The sequence below is a fragment of the Spermophilus citellus genome, assembly GCF_964194105.1.
Source record: "Spermophilus citellus genome assembly, chromosome: 15".
Lineage (NCBI taxonomy): Eukaryota > Metazoa > Chordata > Mammalia > Rodentia > Sciuridae > Spermophilus > Spermophilus citellus.
This window is the reverse complement of record NC_138195.1, coordinates 65028825-65049257: the sequence shown is the minus strand read 5'-3', so window position 1 is coordinate 65049257 and position 20433 is coordinate 65028825. Positions and strand designations below refer to the sequence as shown.

General features: G+C 35.4%; 2 protein-coding genes across 7 annotated transcripts in view; one reads left to right on the top strand and one right to left on the bottom strand.

Annotated features, from left to right (window-relative positions):
- The window catches only part of LOC308634127 (cytochrome P450 2C18-like), a gene marked incomplete at both ends in the record, with an annotated part of 318512 nt that overhangs the window by 117045 nt on the left and 181034 nt on the right, over positions 1 to 20433 (bottom strand). The gene's annotated exons all lie outside the window — the stretch shown is intronic.
- LOC308634132 (cytochrome P450 2C9-like) overlaps positions 7197 to 20433 on the top strand; it is a gene marked incomplete at both ends in the record, with an annotated part of 37609 nt that continues 24372 nt past the window's right edge. For 2 of the 3 annotated variants that reach the window (XM_081267728.1, XM_081267727.1), the window contains 3 exons: positions 7197 to 7364; positions 12660 to 12822; positions 12984 to 13133. In XM_081267728.1, the coding sequence (XP_081123854.1) occupies positions 7197 to 7364; positions 12660 to 12822; positions 12984 to 13133 (481 nt within the window). Of the gene's footprint in view, positions 7365 to 12659; positions 12829 to 12962; positions 13134 to 20433 lie in introns of all 3 variants that reach the window. The other variant, XM_081267726.1, reaches the window with a different exon arrangement.

Sequence of the window (20433 nt, the reverse complement as noted above, 5' to 3'; positions counted from 1 at the left end):
GCAGCTGAAAAAAAAAGTAAATTTAACTTGATGACATATCTTATAGATGTCTGCTCAGTTTATTTGATTTATAATATTTTTAAATCTAAAGATTTTTTAAGAAGTTTATATGGGTGACTTGTCTTTTGGTGGAAGAGACGTCTTGAAATCACCCCTCTGCTTGTATGAGGTCTGAGTTTTTAAGTCAAGTACTTTGGTGTATATAACTAGGTGGACTGACATTTGAGAAATAAGCATTTGCAATTATTTTATCTTCTATTTGGATTGTTCCCTACCAGTATAAATTGGCTGTCTTTGTCTGTTCTGATTAACTTGGACTTGATGTTTGTTTTGTCAGATATGAGAATAGATATTCTTCCTTGTTGTGGGACTCTATTTGCATGAAATATCATTTTCATCCTTTTCAATTTTAGCCTGTGGCTCTGGTTGACTGTAAGGTGAGTTTCTTGCAAACAGCAAATAACTGTTTTTAAATTTGTTCTTTTTTTAATTTGGAGAATTAAAACCATTTATATTCAGTATTATTATATAGAAATGTTTATTAATTTCTGCCATTTTGACGTGTTTCTAATGTTAAATTTTGTCCTGTTTCCTATTTGATTAGCCACTTTCCTCATGAGGCTTCCTAACCATTCACTGGTTCTGAAGTTTGTATGTTATGACTTCTGTTTGCTTTAAGTCTTTTCTGTTGTGCTGGCTTAGTACTCATGAATTGTTTTGCTTTCTGCTCATTTTGAAAGTTTTTTTTTTAATCTCCTTCAATTCTGAAGGATAGTTTTGCTTGATATAACAATCTTAGTTGGCAGTTCTTTAGCTGCAGTTTTTGGAATGATGACTATATGAGTTTTAGAGTTTGTACTGTGAAAATGGAAGTCATTCTGATTGGCTTACCTCTAAATAGGACCTGATTTTTTCAATGGAGTCTCTCAAAATTATATCTATTCTGTATTCAGGTTTAGCATTTTAATTATAATGTGTTATGAAGAGGTTCTTTTGTCTTGTCAATTTTGAGTTCTAAATGCTCTTGTAATAGAAGTCCCTCTTATTCCTAAGATGTGAAAATTTTTCTGAAATTATTTCACTAAAAATTTTACCATATCTTTGACCTGTATCTCACTTCTCTCTTCAATCCCAATAATTCTTTTTTAAAAATATATATATATTTTTTAGTTTGAGATAGACTTTATTTATTTATTTATTTATTTATTTATTTATTTATATTTGGTGCTGAGGATCAAACCCAGTGCCACACATGTACTAGACAAGCTCTACCACTGAGCCACAACCTTAGCCCCCAATTATTTTAAGTTTGGTCACTTAATGTTGTCCCAGATTTCTTGTATATCTTGATCATGGTTCTTTATTTTCCTGTTTTTTTTTTAAATTATTGATGCCGTTTTTAAGGTCATATACTTTGTCTTTAATACCCAAAATTCAGTCTTCTATATGATTTAATATATTTTTTAAGAATTTTAACTGAAGTTTTTTTATTCATGAGTCTTTCATTTTCAGACTTTTTGTATGACTATTTTTCCTAATCTATATCTTTTAATTGAATTTCTCATTTGTATCCTGTACTGACTTCCTTAATTCATTCAGTGTCTTTCTGTGTTGTCTTAGAATTCACTAGAAATTTTTATAATCATTATTTTGAATTATTTATACATTATCCACTTCTGTATCATCAAAGTCAGTTTCTGGTGAATTATGGACCTTATTAAGGTGTCATGTTACCTTGTTTTTTCACATTTCTTGTGTTCTTGTATTGAGATTTGGAATGGATTTTTTTTTCCACTTTTATTTAAGAATCTTTCTAGGTCTTTTTAAGGGACTTATTTTGGTGATATTTTTGTGAATTTCTGAATATTTTCCTAAATGGGTTTCATAATGTTATCTCTCTGCTAGATATTTGGTAATGATTAATGTACTTCAATATAGTATGTATTTTTGTTGGAACACGAGAATTTGACTTTCTCTCTGTCTCATAAGAGCAGGGTCTTTCTAATAGGTCAGGCAATTCTGTTGTGTATACCTTGCCGTATGGAGTATACTTTCTGTGATTGCTCTTTTAGACATGAAAACTCTGTATGCTCTAAAATGGTGGGGGAGTAATCTAAGAAGAGGCCCTTTTATGGGTGGGGTATCCATGGTCCTTTTGTTATTATTCTCTACTTTTGCTATGGGAGCAGGTGTTCACTATTGGGACATGAGGCTCGTCCTAGCCATTTCTATTTGGGACATGGTCATCAGTTTGGAATTTTTGTTTTCCTATTCTTTTTGCTAAAATTCTGCTAAAGTTCAAGTGGGTTTAGGTTGTGTGTGCAGCAATGTGCACTCTTTTCAGCAGCAGAGTATCTACTCTGGGAATTTGTAGGGTCACATTAGATTTTTGGTATCACCTAGAGAATGGGAGAGTAAACAAGAGCAAAAAACAATATTAAGCATTTAAAAAACCTAGTGCTTACTATAACATCTCTGACACTAATAGCCACAAAACAGGAAAAGTGGAGTCAACTATTAATAATAGCAACACCAAAAAACTGTAAACTAGATATAGCATTAAAATGAACTCCAGTTGTCAATTATGAAACCCAGTATTACTATGACAACATATATGGTGGGGATGGAAATTATATAAATTAAGTAATTTGAAAGATGTTAAAATCATTGTTGGCAGGGGCAAATGAATCATTGCTTTGAAGTTAATAGCCTTGGACAGCTAGACTGCTCTTTTGGGTTTTTTTTGGCATAACAATGCTGAAAGGCCTGCACCATTTGTAGTGGCCACTGTTAATGATGCAGAATTCCATGCCTGGTGTGGGATGTATAAGTTCCATTGATTTAAATTCAGATGCCTGCAGCCCTGGGGTGAAAGAAATATGCACATTCTGAACAGCCTCGAGTCACCAGCTGTCTGAAGCAAGAAGAAGATACCATGGAAATAGATAAACCCCAATTAGCCTGTTCTTACTGACTTTGTTTCCCTTGAAAAATCCTTCCTGACTATAATAAATTCCTTTGATGCATTTCCCTTGAAATAAAGGATTAGTGGGCTTTTTCTTTGTTAGAAATCTTACCCATATACAAATCTTTTCCATATACAAATAAGCAATCTGATTAAAAAAAATCAGGGAAGTAATTCCATTTGCACTAGACACACACACACACACACACACACACACACACACACACACATGCACACACTTACATGGATAGGTATAAATAATGTTAAAATAAACATATTATCCAAAACAATCTATAGATTCAAAGCAATCCTCATCAAAACACCAGTGATATATTTTACAGAACTAGAAAAAAAAGTCCTAAAATTCATATGGAAAAATAAAAAATTCAGAAAAATAAAAGCAATTCTAACCAAAACAAAAGCAATGTTGGAGGTATCCCCATATCCAATTTTACATTATAATACAGAGCTATAGTAACACCAACAGTATGGTACTGGCATAAAAATAAATATATAGCCCAATGTAATAGAAAAGAAGACAAAGAGACAAACACACAAGATGAAGTCATCTGACCTTTGACAAAGACACCAAGTACACACTGGAGAAAAGATGTCATCTTCAACAAATGTGCTGGGGAAGCTGGAGAGGCATATGTAAAGGAATGAAACTAGATACTTATTACTCACCTTGCACAAAAGTCAGCTCAAAATGACTCAAATTATGGACATTATCGGTCTATCTGGGTTTTTAATGGTTTCCTATAGTTCAAGTTTGGTACTTACCTATATCCAGACACCTATTTCTTTTCAGTTTTCTTCTACATTGGCACAAAGTTTTTAAAAATGTCTCTAATATTATTTTATATTTATGTGGTATCAGTTGTATTGTGTCTTTTGTTATTTCTCATTTTACTTATTTGTTTTCTTTCTTTTTTCCTTGTCTAACTAAAAGTTTACTGATTTGGTGTAATTTTTCAAAACTTAACTTTCACTACCTTTTCTTAGATTATTATATCTTTTTCTGATCTGATATTTGTTACTTTATTTCTTCTATTACTTTCAGTTTTCCATTGCTTTATTAGATCTTTGAGATGCATCTTTAGGTTACAAGAATTTTTTTTTAAAATTTTTTGTTGCAGCATTTATTGCTATTCCTTCTTTGTGTTAGCCTTTCTTTATCCCATAACTTTTGCTATGTTGTGTGATTCCTTCTTTCTATAAAAAGAGAAAAGTTCAGTTAAGAGCCTCTGTAGGAGAAGAGTAGAAACACTCATGCCATGAGGAATTAAGTTAATGGTGCAAAGAGAGCCTTCAGGGGTTTTTTGTTCAAAATAAGGCAGTGTGTTTCTCTCAGAGATTATACTGACTTGATTGGTTTGGACTTCAGATCTCTCTGAGTCAGGAAGCAAGTTAGCTTTTGCTTGCCATGGAGAAAGAGTTCATTGTGTCCTGGGTTTATGCAAATTCTAAAAGTCAAAAAAGTCAAACTTTTCTGACCCCCATTTTGAAGAGTAATATGCTGGCCTTTTAGAATGCATTTAGAGGAATGCCCTTCCTTTCCATTATTTGTAATTTTTTGACAAAAATATGTTCTCAGTTTTTCTATGACATTTTGATATAATTGAGCAGTGAAGCCATTCTATCCTTATCATAAGATGGGATAATATTTTATTATTAATTTCATGTTACTACCATGTTTATGGTTTTCATATCTCAGCTCACTTATGGTATGTTATATGTGTCCATAAACTTAACCATTTCTATTAGATTTTTCCATTGGTTGATTTATAATTTTTAATTTTACAAATGATCTTTTTATTTCTGTGATATCAATTGTAAGGTCTATTTTTATCTCAAATTTTATCTGCTTTTTTATTTTCTTTTTTATTCTTAGACTAACTAACAAATTTTTGCTTTCTTCTCATAAAAAAATCTTTCATTGATCTTTTGCAGTTTTTAAGTCTCTCACTTATTTCTGCTCTGACCTTTGTTATTTCTTTCCTTCTGTTAATTTTGGGTTTATTTTCGTCTTGCTGTACATGGTCCTTTAGATGCATAATTAGATAAATGTTTGAAATTGATTTTTGTATCATAGCAGTTCATTGCTATAAAGTTCCTTCTTAATATTACTGTTGCTATATGCTATATTTTGGTATGTGGTGTACTTCTGTCTTTCTATAAAAAGAGAAACGTTCAGGAAGGGTATCATGGAATGAAGGAAGGGAATAGAAAAGTTCATCTCATAGATAAAAAAACGAATGATTTGAAAAAAATCATATTAATTTTATCCAAAATAAGAAAGTGTGGTTCTATTAGTATTTAGAGTCTGATAGCCATATTGGATTATATGTCACTCCCCTGTGAGTCACACAACAAATTGCTACTTCCCCTTGACATGGATAGCATTCATCAAGACTTGAGTTATGCAAGTTCTAAAGGTTAAAAAATAAAAGATTTATGACCCACTAGTTTAAACAATGATTGTTGGAATTATTGAGTCACTGAGCATTTCAAGTCACTGATTAGTGTGATCATGGAAGACTACATAATAATATATACTCAGTAAATATTGAACTTTTTTGAACTGTATGCTTTGCTTGAGGGAAGACTTTGAGACTGGAGGCATTTGAGTTTCAGCTTCAGTTCTACCACCTACCATCTATGCACCCTTAGCCAAGGCCCAACTTCCCCGTTTTAAAATGGGAATAATTTTACTTTAGTTAAAAGTAATTTTAAAAATCAAAATTGATATATGTGAGAAAGTACATGTTAATTTTGAGATTACCAGTACACATGAGCATTATGTAACTGGGGTCTTGATAGCAATTTTCCTTACTAAATAGATTGTAAATAACAAAGCTCTCCAAATTAAAATAAATACAATGGTATTTTTATAGGACACATATTTATTTGTACAGCATTATCATTAGGAATCTAGTAGTTTACATCAATCCAATGACATGCAATTCACAACTACCAAAGAAAGTCTCATATTCCAATTTCATATTGTTTCTTGTGTGCTGGGAGTCTGTTTGGTATACCGTCTGCCTCCTGATCACCTCTAAAGCACATGCCTGTTTTTCTGTCCCCAATATTATTGCTTATGATCTGATATTTTTCATCCCATTACATTCGATACTAACCAGCAATAGAAGCAGTCCCATCTGGAAGAGGTGAGAGATTGGCAGAGCCACAGTTTCTCAAGCCTCCCTCTTCAGTTCTCTTAGATTGTCTCTTCCTCAGTTCTGCTGAGTAAGTTTTACCTCTGTACTGATGGAGGGGGAGAAGCACTTTTGTGCCTCTTTCTTTGGTGGAATCTATGACCCAGTTATCCTTGGAGTGAAATAATGGGTATTGATTTGAAGGGAAGCTTGTTGGTCTATGAACAGAGTCAGTGTGGCGTTTGCTTTACTTTTCTAAGGTGGCTTTGGAAGCAGCTCTGATGTAAGCCATAGCACACCATTATGGGCATTGGAACTCATTCAAATTCCAGTTTTGACCCCTGTCAATTCCAGTTCTGACCCCTGTCTTTCCCCATTTGTCAAATAAAAAATAATAATCTCTGCCCTTTGCTCCCCAGGATTTGGGGAGTGTTGGGGTGCTAAATAGCAAATGTTCTATAAATTTATTTAATTATGTCATGATGTATGTTTGTTATTTCAAAATGTTTAGATTGTACTACCCAGTTTAGGCTTAGGCACTTGTGATGTTAGGTCAACATTTTAAAATATTTAAGAGGTTTGATTTTCAAAGACAAACTATCTTATTTTTTTGATGAAATATCATAAGTTCAATAATTTTATGTAAAAGTCATAGATACACTTATTTTCCCCCAAGTCACGAATTTCCAACCAGCATGTTGAGCAATGTTTTGGATAAAATGCTCTATTTTTTTCTTAATCCTAGCTGCACATGGGTACCACCATAGGTTGTGTGCTTGTGTGTTTGTTTCCTTTCTTTCTTTTTTTTTTTTGATACCTATTCTGTTATCTCAGAATTGCTGAACTAAATTGTCATGATTAGAGGTTTGGAAAGGAGAACAAGAGTAAATAATAGTTTGTTTTTATCCTTATCAGGGGACCTATGTACAATCAGAAGGGATTGTAACTTATCTAGTTTATTGGTTCAGCAGTTTGTGTCAATAGGACACATTCTGATTAACTTGGAGCAGTATAAAAGCTTTACATTGATTGCAAGCTCAAAGCTGTCAAAGTAAAAGAAGGCAGCATCAATGGATCTTGTTGTGGTCCTGGTGCTCAGTCTCTCTTGTATTCTTCTCCTCTCACTATGGAGACAGAGATCTGGGAGAGGGAGACTCCCACCAGGACCCACGCCTCTCCCAATTCTTGGGAATATCCTACAGATAGATGCTAAAAACATCAGCGAATCTTTAACCAATGTAAGTATGTTGATGCTTATCCAGTGGCTTGTAAATTGTTAATAAATTAATCCTTCGGTTTAAATATATATATATATATATATATATATATATATATATATATATGCACAAGCAAATTATGAAAAGAGAATATTGCAAGACAAATACTCTCTGTTGATTATGATGTTTCCAATGCTTTTTATAGTTTTCATTGTTAGACGTAATGAAACAATACATCAGGGACAAAAGAACCATTTACATTTAATATTTAATGGCAATATTAAAATGGCAAAAGTCTGGAATAAATTTCCCTGTTTCATAATCAATTACTGTGATTTTCTATTTGCTGCATAATCTAATTTCCATAATTCTTATGGTTTTGAGTGAATTTTTATTTATGTCTTTCATCTCCAATTCTGACTAGATTGTTTTTTATGTGTCTATGACTTTATTGAAATGCTCTTTCAACTGAGTTTTCTCTCCTAATTCTTTCCTTAGGACTTCCTATAGTTTATTGAAAATTTTTATAATCAGTTTTCTATCATTTTTCTCTGGAATTTTATGCTCTTTCATATCAGTGGGATTTTTTGCTGGGGCATTGTAAATTAAGGAGGAAGACTTGTTTGTCTATTTTGTCAAGTTTTCAGAGGTCTTGTACTTTTACTTCACTTGAGATGGATTCGTTTTCCATTTTAAACCTATGTCCTTTTGTGTGTAGCTACATTTTGGTAAGGCACTTCTCTGTGTTTTGGATATATGAGTACGTTCATGGGTATGACCTGAGGTACCTCTGTGGTTGATCTTCCTTGGGGGCTGGTTGTTGGTTTTGATGTTTTTTTCTCTTCAATTCTATGTGTTGAAGTAATGTTGATGCTGAGGTTGGCTAGAACATGGGTGGGGTGAGATTCTTTGTTACTGGGCTGAGTTGTGAGTATTGCTTGGGAGCAGGATATCTACTCTGTGAACCTGAAGTGACCCACTCACTCTCCAACTGCCCTTAGAGGAAGTGCTGAGCAAGAAATAGCACTATTGTTACCAATAGATGTATAGCCTTAAGACAAATGTTCAGTATCTATTTTGAAGTCTGTAACACTAATTGCCACCTACAGAGGAATGGTGGGATCAACAATACAAACTGTGAGCAAGATCAGTCATTAGACAGCAGGGTCTAGTAAATTACCAGCTGTGTTAATAGTCATAACAACATGAATGAGGTACAAATTGCATAAAGTATATAATTTTATTTTTTAGTGAAATTACAGTTTCTTATGTGAAGATAAAATAGGTTAGAAAGAAGAAAGTTTGAAATGTTTTAAAAAGTGAAGCCTGGAGAGACAGTATATAGATCACAAATGTTGACTATAAAGAGGGAGAAATAAAGAATTAACTGTAAGTAGTCTACAAATTAAAAAAGAAGAAGAAGGAACAGGAAAATTTGAGTATTATTAGGAGAAGATAGTGAAGAAGGGGCAATAAAAAGGACAAAAACCAAGGTATAGCAAATAAGTAAATATAAAAATCAAAACAATTCAAACCTATATATGAATACATCCCTCCTCTGTGAAACCAAAGCTAAATAATAAACAGGTACAGAAAAAAAGCAGTTAAAGTGAGATCAAAATTATGTGTTTACATATATTAAACCTACTCATACTATGAGAACACACATGCCCATACACACCCCAAAACACAATTCTCACACAATGGAAAAAAGTAAAAAATAATAAATTACAGTGAAATGATATTTGAAAAAAAATTTAATTTGTTTAATTAGTTACACATGACAGTAGAATGCCTTTTGACATGACAGTAGTGTGTATTTTGACTTATTATACATACATGCATTCCAACTAGAATCCCATTCTTCAAGTTGTACATAATGTGGAGTTACAGTGGTTGCATATTCATTTATGAGCAAAGGAAAATTATGTCTGCTTCATCCTACCGCCTTTTCTAATCCCATCCACTCTCCCTGCACTTCATTCCCCTTTGTCTAATCCAGTGAACTTCTATTCCTCCCCTCCCTACTCTTCCTTGTTGTGGGTTAGTATATACATGTGAAAAAAAAATACAAAAGTGAGGTTAAATCATGCTAAAAATAATTATGCATACCAGATGAAACAATGTACAAATAGAAAAGACCCTGTAGAAGGAAAAATATAGTATCCAAAATGTAGAAGGAACTAAAAATCAAAATCAGACAAAATTAAACTAAAAAACTTTTCAAATAACCTTATTAAATATGGGCAAAGAGGAAAATAGATAAAACTGGAGACCATCATGCTAAATGAAATAGGCCAGATCCACAAAGCGAAGGATTGAATGTTTTCTGTGATATATGGAAGCTAGACCAAAATAATGGGCAAAAGTTAGAAGGGTAAATTTCACAAAAATAGAAGAAATTAATGGAGTAGAAAAAAGGGTTTGAGTAGAGAGGAGGTATGGCAAAGTTGAAGAACTATGCAATGAATCTGAAAAAAATTGCTATGTACATATATGAATGTATTACAATGAATCTACCTTTGTGTGTATTCATAAGGCTCTAATTAAAAAAAACACTAAAAATAATAGAAGAAACATCAGTAGAGAAGAGAAAAGGGAAAAGTAGTAGGGAGAAAGGAGGGAAAGGAGAAGCAATGGGGACTGAATTAGAATACATTATATTCCATGCTTGCAGAATAACATCAAAATAAGCATACTTAAATTAAAAGAAAGGAGCTTCAGTATTATTTAGAACTAAAATCAATTAATAAAAAGTGGATGAAGAATATGAATAGATATTTTTTTCAAAAAGCATGCAAATTTCCAAGAGGATATGAAAAGAAGCTCACATTACTTATCATCAGGAAAATGCAATTCAGAATTACAACATTATGGTTTGGATGTGAAGCATCCCCCAAAAGCTCACATGTGAGACAATGCAAGAAGGATTGTAAAAGAAATTATTGGGTTATAACTTTAAGGCAATCAATTATTTACTCCCTGATGGGATTAACTGAGTGGTAGCTGGAGGCAGGTGGGTTAGGCTGGAGAAAGAGGTACATTGGGAGCATGAATATGGGGTATATATTTGTATCTGGCAAGTGGAAATTCTCTCTCTCTTGCGAGCGCTCTCTCTCTCTCTCTCTCTCTCTCTCTCTCTCTCTCTCTCTCTCTCCTCTCTTTTTCTCTCTCTCTTTCTCTGCTTCCTGATCACCATATGAGTTGTTTCCCTCGGCCACACTCTTCCACCATGATGTTCTTCCTCACCTTCAGCCCCAAGGAATATGTGGGCCTTCTATGGGCTAAGACCTCTGAAATCCTGAGCCCTTTTTCTCCTCTACAGTTGTTCTGGTAGGGTTCTTTTAGTGACATCAGTGAAAACCACCCGTTAGGATTGCTGTTATCAAAGTCAAAATATAGCAAGTGTTAGCAAAGAGAAGAGGGAAATCTTGCTCAGAGGTGCTGGGAATGTAAATTGATACAGCCATTACAGAAATGACTATATTTGAGCTTCCACAAAATGTTGAAAAATAGAGCTACCTTATGATCCAGTAGCCCCACTTATTAGAATGTATTCAAATAGATGAAATCAGTATGTCCAAAAGGTATCCACACACCATATTCACTACAGCATTATCTTCAATAGTCAAGAAATGACACCAACCTAAGCCTCAACTGGTCGCTGAATGTATAAATCAAATGTGATTTATACATAAAATAAAATCTTATTTAGTCTTAAAAATTACCTACTAATGACCCCAACATAGACTCAGCCTAGAGGCCTTTATGATGAGGGAAGTAGCCATACAGAAAGACCTCCACTACATAATCTCACTTACACGTACATTCTTACAAAACAAAGCAAAAATCCTAAAACTCATGGTAATAGAGACTAGAATGGTGATTATTGGGGGCTGAGAGGTGAGAGAAAAGGTGAGATGTTGGTCCAAGGGTACACCATTTAGTTACAAAGTGAATAAGCACTGGAGACCTAAGGCACAGCATACTGACTGCAGTAAATAATAATGTATGTTACACCTGAAATTAGCTGGCATGTTTTCACCACACACACATGAAAATGTTAACACTGAGGTGATATATATATATATATATATATATATATATATATATATATATATATATCAATTAGCTTGGCTGTAGCAATCAATTTGCAATGTCTACATAAATCAAGATATCCTTGTACACTCTAAATATATATATATATATATATATATATATATATATATATATATATATTTAAATTAACAGCTTTATTGAGGTACCATTAAAACATATATATATATATATATATATATATATATATATATATATATATATATATACATACACACACACACACTCTTCCACCGTGATGTTCTCCCTCACCTTCAGCCCCAAGGAATGTGTGGGCCTTCTATGGGCTAAGACCTCTGAAATCCTGAGCCCTTTTTCTCCTCTACAGTTGTTCTGGTAGAGAACCATATATATATATATATGTATTAATGGGACCTCAATAAAGCTGTTAATTTAAAAAGTTTTTTTAAAAAAACAACTATAGACTGAGAACTAGAATAAGAGAGTGAGGGAAAGAATTGACCATTCAGAATCTACTGGATGGTAACAGAATCCTTGTGGGTTTTGCACAAAGCTTCATTCTGTACCCTATGAATTGCCAAGTGAGAGAAATTGTTCTTGTATGAGATGCTGCATGGCCTGGTGTTGCCTCCCTAGTGAATACTCTCTTGCTGTGATAGTGATAGCTGTGGTCTCAACCTGTAAGTCTTAAGATCATCTGGGGTTTTAAAATATAGACTGCCAGTACTCATTGTGGGCTTACTGAGTCAAAATCTCTATGACACAAGTCCCGAGAGTGACCCAGAAGAAAACAGCCAAGTGTTGGTATAAAGGTGGATAAGCCCTGGGGACTGATAAATTGTTAAACATCAGAAGTTAAAAACTAGATATTCAAATTTGGGTCTTCTGTTTATTAAAAATGATATGCTACAAATGAGTTTGTAACTCTCTGACTTCAAGTCCTTTGCATGTAAAACAGGACAAATAAGTCCTCTAGATGCATTGATGTGAGGATTAATTATAGTGTAGATATCAATTGCTTGAGGGGGTATGGCACATAGTAGACCATCCTTAAGTGATAACTATGATTGCCATCACATTTGTGAGTACAATTTAGAAATATTTGAAGATTCTTATGGCACTGTAATATATAATTAATATAATGAGACTAATATGAATAACAGTCTGAATCATTCTGAACATGTAGATCTAATGCTGATCTTCTTCAGCTAATATTTGCACTTTCTTTCTCCTTTCCAGTTGTCAAAAGCCTATGGCCCTGTGTTCACTGTGTATTTGGGTATGAGGCCCACTGTGGTGTTGCATGGCTATGAAGCTGTGAAGGAAGCCCTGATTGATCATGGGGAAGTATTTTCTGGAAGAGGCAGTTTGCCTTTGAGTGAAAGAGCTTCAAAAGGACTTGGTAAGTGTGCATGCATGTGAGGTGGCTGAACAACGGTATGGGGAGGAGGAAAATATAAAAGAGAAAGCCAGGTTGAGCTTGACCATTTCTGTGGGTTCCACTTATCAACTTCCTCTACCTTGCCTGGGATATCCTCCTAGATTCTGCTCTCCCTCATTTAGGAATCATTTTAACTACTGGAAGCAGATGGAAAGTGATGAGGCGCTTCTCAGTCATGACTCTGAGGAATTTGGGGATGGGGAAGAGGAGCATTGAAGACCGAGTTCAAGAGGAAGCCCGCTACCTTGTGGAGGAGTTGAGGAAAACCAAGTGTGAGTGATTCATTATATCACAGTCTCCTTTGCTTTCTGACTTCATCCATGATGTTTTCCAAGGCCAGTATCTAGTAATTATACTAATCTCTGGTTTTACATTATTTGTATATCTCCTGAAAAGTCTCAATAATCATGATTATGCTAAATACTTACCTCTCTGTGTCTTTTCTATTGACCCATGAAAGTGTTTTTCACATTGTCTCTGATTTTCAGCTTGGATTCAGATTGCTCTGTTGTCAAATTTGTCTTCCAAATTAACAAAAAAAGAAAGACTTAAAATCAGACTTTAACAGTGAGTGATATAGAAAAGAAATTGCCACTCTTCCCTAATTACCTTCTAACTCCATAGCTAAAAGGAACCTTTGTTCTGAAAGCTTAGAACACTGGAACATTTACCTCATCTGTCAGAGGAATACATAACTTGAAAGCTATATAACTTGAAAGCTTTGCTCGTGCCCAATGCTCTGTGATATCTTTGTATCATTTTTTATTTGGTTTTTAAATTATTCTATTGTATTTTTATTGACATGTAATCAGTCCATATTAAGAAGGGTCTTTATGATATTCTTACATATGAATGCAGCATATACCATTTAAAATCCATCCTCTCCACCTCTCTATCCTTCTCACCACCAGCATATAAACTTCCCCATCTCCAGTAATCACTCTTGTACCTTCAGGTTCACATTCATTTTAGCTTCCCCACATGAGGGAGACTGCCACAGTCTGGCTGGGCACAATTCAGGAGCCACTTGTCAAAAGAAACTAACTTTATTTTTAGAACTACAAACACCAAACAAAACAGCTCTTCAGGAAAAAACCCTCAGAGCCCAACTGCCACCACCGGCTTCCCACAAGCCTCTCACCCACACACAAACCTCACCACCTCCCACAATCCTCCTGCTCTTGAGGCTGATTGGCTGGGTCTTGTGGGCGGAGCCAAAGAAGTCCCCCAATGAGCAGCTCCGTGGAGGAGCCAATCAGCTAGATGTTGCTGGGGCCGCTGTGAGCCAATCATCAGCTGGCAGTCTGAAGGGCAGGGAAACAGCCCAATGAACATCACCACAGAGGAGCCAATCAACTAGATGTTGCTGGGGCTGCTGTGAGTCAATCATCAGCCGGCAGCTGGAAGTTTGCTGGCAGCTGGAAGTTTGCTGGGGCCCCTTTGGCTGTGGCTCTCAACATCTCCCCCTCTCTGTTTAAACAACAGCATGTGGCTTGGGGACCGTGCCTGCCTTAGGTTGTCCAATACTATATATGGTCCTTACCCGTCTTCGGATGAGCTGACCTCAGGGCGTCAGCCTCCTGTCTTAGGTTGGTACCATTGTAATTGGATCTTACCCATCATTGACTACCGGTCCAGTATACAGCCACACCTGTGGAGAGGTCTTTGTCATGACAAGCAGAAGGGAGGAAGATACACCAAGCCAATTGATGGCTCTTGTTGGAAAAATTGTACCACCGATGACATCATCAGCAAAAATACCCCAACACTACCACAAGTCGCTGCACCAACAGATAGTTCACAATGCATACAAGTGAGTTCACAATGCATACAAGTGACACATAGTTTAGGCACATTCTGCAAGCAGTTCAGTGATGGCTATTGCAGAAACTGTAGATTAGTTTTATCTTTGTCTTCACCGGCACTGGGATGAAGATAGGAATTCTGGCAATAATAGCTAAAGAAAAGATTATGTAACATTCCAGAAGGCACTAAAAGAAAACAATTTTCTTAACAATTTACATTGTCTTCACCGGCACTGGGATGAAGATAGGAATTCTGGCAATAATGGCTAAAGAAAAAATTGTGTAACATTCCAGAAGACACTAAAAGAAAACAATTTTCTTAATAATTTACATTATTTTGAAGAGAATTATTAAATATAATGAAAAGGTAAGGTGAGAATTATTAAATATAATGAAAAGGAAAGGTGAAAGTAAACAAACAGATCTGTTAACCTCCTTTTTTGTTTACATATTAAAACAATTCTTAATAGTTATTTACCCAATTTAAATTAAACCATTTAAATCACGTGAATAAAAAAAAAATTTGGATCCATTTTTCATGAGCGCTCATTATATATGATACATGGACATACGTACATTCAAACATATAACACAAAACACAAGTGTGCACACATAATATAATACATACAACACATAACATAATAGTAAAGGCCTTATAACTTTTTACAGGTGAAATCTCCATTGCAATGTTTAAAAACTCTATAGTCAAAAAAAAAAAAAAATAGAACTGATCAGCAAAACATTAACTTAGGTCTGTATGAGCTCAAAAACCAAAATAGAACTTCATGATATGGGAAAGGGAAATAATAAAATAGATATTGAAAAAAGCATCCTGGTTCTGTCGCAGATGTAAGGATAGCCAAATTGGAGTTTTGGATATCAGCTGTTATGGATTTGAGCCAAATCATCTTCTTTTTGGTCTGTAGAAATCGCTTTAGTTAATCTCTCTGGAATCCAAATCGGCTGCTGTTCTCCCTGTGGAAATACACAAATAGGCCCCCGACTCCAGACAATCACTGGGTCAGGACTTTAGTTAATCTCTCCGGAATCCAAATCGGCTGCTGTTCTTCCTGTGGAAACACACAAACAGACCCCCGACTCCAGACAATTACTGGGTCAGGACCTTTCCATTGTCCTGTTAGAATATCTTTCCAAAGTACCTTGGGTTTATGTACATTTTTTGGACACATATGCCTTTCTGCAGCACTAAGTCCTGATGAATCCAAATTTAAAAAGTTTAGAGTAAAAAGGGTTATTTTAAGTTTATCTTTGGGGAATATATACCCCTTCCCAATTCCGTCTTTTTGCTTTAATAAGTACATTTTAATAGTTTGATGAGCTCTTTCAACTATGCCTTGTCCCTGTGGATTGTATGGGATTCCTGTTATATGAGTAATGCCAAATGATGAGCAAAATTGTTTAAAAGAGGTAGAAGTATAACCAGGGGCATTATCTGTTTTTACCTGTTTTGGAATGCCCACAGTGGCAAAATTTTGTAAGCAATGAGCTATAACATCTTTAGTTTTTTCTCCGGCATGAAGGGAGCCCATCAAAAATCCAGAAGAAGTATCAACTGTAACATGCAAATATTTTAATTTTCCAAATTCTGGCAAGTGTGTGACATCCATCTGCCAAATATGGTTAGGTATCAATCCTCTAGGATTGACTCCAAGATTAACTTGTGGTAAAAAGGTCACACAATTTTGACATTGTTTTATTATTTGTCTAGCTTGTTCCTTAGTTATTTTAAAACGCTTTTGTAAAGTATTAGCATTGACATGGAACCTTTGTTTTATTATTTGTCTAGCTTGTTCCTTAGTTATTTTAAAACGCTTTTGTAAAGTATTAGCATTGACATGGAACCTTTTATGAAAATTTATAGCTTCTTCTAGTGTAGAGAAAATATGTATGTCATGTGTAGTTTTATCTGCTAAATCATTGCCCAAACTAAGGGCTCCAGGCAATCCTGTATGTGCCCTGATATGTCCTATAAAGAATGGATCTTTTCTGTCCCAGATTAAACTTTGTATAGTGGAAAACAAAGAGAAAACATTAGAAGAAGGGGAAATCCTACCAGCATCTTCAAGGGATATTATAGCATTAACTATATACTGACTATCAGAAAATAAATTAAATACAGAATCTTTAAACATCACAAAAGCTTGTAATACTGCATTAAGCTCTACCTTTTGAGCTGATTGTTTGGGTACTAAAAATGTAAAAGTTTGATCAGGTGTAACTATTGCTGCTGTACCATTATTTGACCCATCAGTGAATATATTTGGAGCATTCATTATACGTGATTTTCTTGTCATTTTTGGAAAAATTACAGGATGCAATGACCAAAAAGACAATAAAGGATTAGATGGTAAGTGGTTATCAAATGAAACATTAGATTTGCACATGATTATTGCCCAAGTATTTAACTCATTAGCTAATTCATCAATTTGATTCATAGTATATGGAGTAATAATTTTATTGGGAGAAATTCCAAATACTCCCTTTGCTGTTTTTATTCCTTTGAGTATTAATTGTCCTACAGCCTCAGGATACCTAGTAAGAATAGTGTTAGGAGAATAAGATAAATGTATCCATAATAATGGACCTTCTTGCCAAAATACTCCTGTAGGAATATTTTTTGTTGGTAGTACAATAAATAATAAAGGCAAACTTATATCAATTCTATCCAAATGCATATTTTCCATATATGTTTCAATGATTTTTAATGCCTTTCTTGCTTCAGGCGTTAACATTCGGGGTGAATTTGGATCTGATGGACCTTTTAAGATATCAAATAAAGGTCCCAATTCTCCTGTTGGAATACCTAGATAAGGCCTTATCCAGTTTATGTCTCCTAATAACTTTTGAAAGTCATTAAGTGATTTGAGTTGATCTACTCGTATTTGAATTTTTGGTGGATGGACCATGGTTGAGGATAATAGAACTCCTAAATAATTAATTGGAAAATTTAATTGTACTTTATCTATTGCTATCTCTAGATTATAATTTTTTAATAAATTTGTAAGTGTGGCATAACATTCTAGCAATGTGTTTTTAGCTTTGTGTGCTAATAATACATCATCCATATAGTGAAATATTTGTAGTTCAGGATTTTGATTTCTAAGTGGCTGGATTACTTTGTTAACATAAATTTGACACATAGTTGGGCTGTTAGCCATCCCTTGAGGGAGTACTTTCCATTCATATCTCTGATCAGGACCTTCATGATTTAGTGCAGGGATAGTAAATGCAAAACGTGGACTATCCTCAGGATGAATTGGAATTGAAAAAAAAAAACAATCTTTAATATCTATAACTAAAACATACCAAGTTTTTGGCAAAGCAGACAATTGAGGAATCCCCGACTGAGCAGGTCCCATAATGACCATTTCATTATTAATGGCTCTTAGGTCTTGCAATAATCTCCATTTACCAGATTTCTTTTTGATGACAAAAATGGGAGTATTATGGGGAGATACAGAAGGTTGTATATGTCCTTCTGCTAATTGTTGTTTGACCAGATCATGGGCTACCTGTATCTTTTCTTTAGTCAAGGGCCACTGAGGAACCCATACTGGTCTTTCTGATTTCCATGTAATTTTTATTGTCTCAGTGGCCCTTTTTGAAAATCCAACCCATGTCTGTCTGTTCCTTGATCTATTTGTATTGGTGCTGCTATACCTTGTTCTTGTTTTTCTAATCTTTTTCCTTTCCTAAAACCTTGTCTAGCCATAATAGTGGGTGCATTTTGATTGATGTTATTTGTTAATGTCAAACCTAATTGATGTAAGACATCTCGTCCCCATAAATTTACGGGAAGATGATCCAATACATATGGCTGTATAGTTCCTTCACATCCTTCAGGATCCTTCCAATCTAATACCATTGCGCTTCGATCAGGATTAGTAGCCACTCCTAGGCCTCGAAGCGTTTGAGTGGCTTGTTGTAATGGCCAATGTTTTGGCCATTCTTGACGAGATATGATGCTAAGGCCTGCACCTGTATCCAGTAGCCCATTAAATTCATGTCCTTGAATATTTAGTTTTAGCATGGGGCGAGAATCTAAATTTAAAGAAAGCATAGCCCAATCTACACCTGTGGAGCCTAATCCCTTGGAACCTCTTTCTACAGCACGACTGGAAAATTTATCATGTAGGCTTGGTATTATTAGTAACTGTGCTATTCTATCTCCTGGTGAAATTATTGATATACCCTTTGGAGAACTGGCTATAATTTTTATTTCACCTTCATAATCGGGATCAATTACCCCAGGACTTATCAAAAGTCCTTTTAGAGTAGAAGAGCTGCGTCCCAATAATAAGCCTACTGTTCCTTTGGGAAGAGGTCCTTTTACCCCTGTGGGAATGATTTGAACTCCCATCTCTGGAGTTAGTACTGATCTGGCGGAGGCACAGATGTCCAACCCTGCGCTCCCTCTGGTTTGTCTGGTGAGGGATCTTATGGACAATGTGTCCTGGGCACTACCCTGATGGGGTTGCTGTGTTCCTCCAGTGCTCCGTATATTTGTGGTTTGGGGCCCCGGAGCATTGGGGCCCCCTGTCCATTTTTTGGCAACGGAGCCCGATGCCTTTGTCCACGATATTGTGGATAAACACTTGGTCCTTTTTCGTTTTTTGATAATGGAGTACCCTCTATGGTGGTTTGAGAACGGCATTCATTAGCCCAATGTAATGGAGTACCCTCTATGGTGGTTTGAGAACGGCATTCATTAGCCCAATGTCTCCCTCTACAGCATCGTGGGCAAATACCCAGTATTCTACTCCTTTGATACCTAATTTTTTTAAACCCTCCTCCTATGGGGCAATTCCTTTTAAAATTTCCTGTTTGTTGACAATTGTAGCATGTTCTTGGCCTGGTATATAAAGCCTGTTTTACTGCAGCTGCCACAATTTGCCCTTGTTCATTAATGTCTCTGGCATCTAAAGCCTATTTTACTGCAGCTGCCATGACTTGCTCTTGTTCATTAATGTCTCTACATAATTTAATATATGTGTTTAAATCTTCCTGTTTCCATGGTCTAAGGATATCTCTGCACCAACGATTCGCTTGGTCATAAGCCAGTTGTTTTATTAATGGCATTGCTTGTTCTGTATTCCCAAAAACTCTGGTAGCTGTTTGAATAAGCCTATCTACAAATTCAGCATAAGGTTCATTGGCTCCTTGTATTATCTTAGATAATTGACCTTGTAAACCTCCATGTCCTTGTAAAGTCTTCCATGCCTTAACTGCATCTACAGCAATTTGTGAGTATACGCCAGGATCATATGCAATTTGTTGCTGCCGATCCTCATAAGGTCCCTTTCCTAACAACATATCTAGATTTCTCTGAGAATAACCAGCTGCTGCATTTCGCCTAGCCGTCTCCTTGCAAAATTCCTCATTGGCAACCTTCCATAACAGGTATTGTCCTCCATTTAGCACAGCTTTACACATATTAGCCCAATCTGCTGGCGTCATGCTTAAGTTGGTAATGGATTCGACTAAGCTTACAGTGAAGGGTGCTTGAGGACCATAGGTTGTTACAGCCTCTTTTAGCTCCTTCACTGTTTTGAAATTTAAACCCTGGTAAATTCGCTGCCCTCCTACCTCAAATACAGGGCATACTTGAGATCCTGTCTCAGGATCCCAACTATCAACTGCGGGGGTTGGGACTCTCCTAGCATATGGAGGTGGTGCTGTTGATATGTCCTCTGGTGATAGAATGCTGTTAGTAGCAGTCTCCTGTAGAGGTGGTGCTGATGGTTGG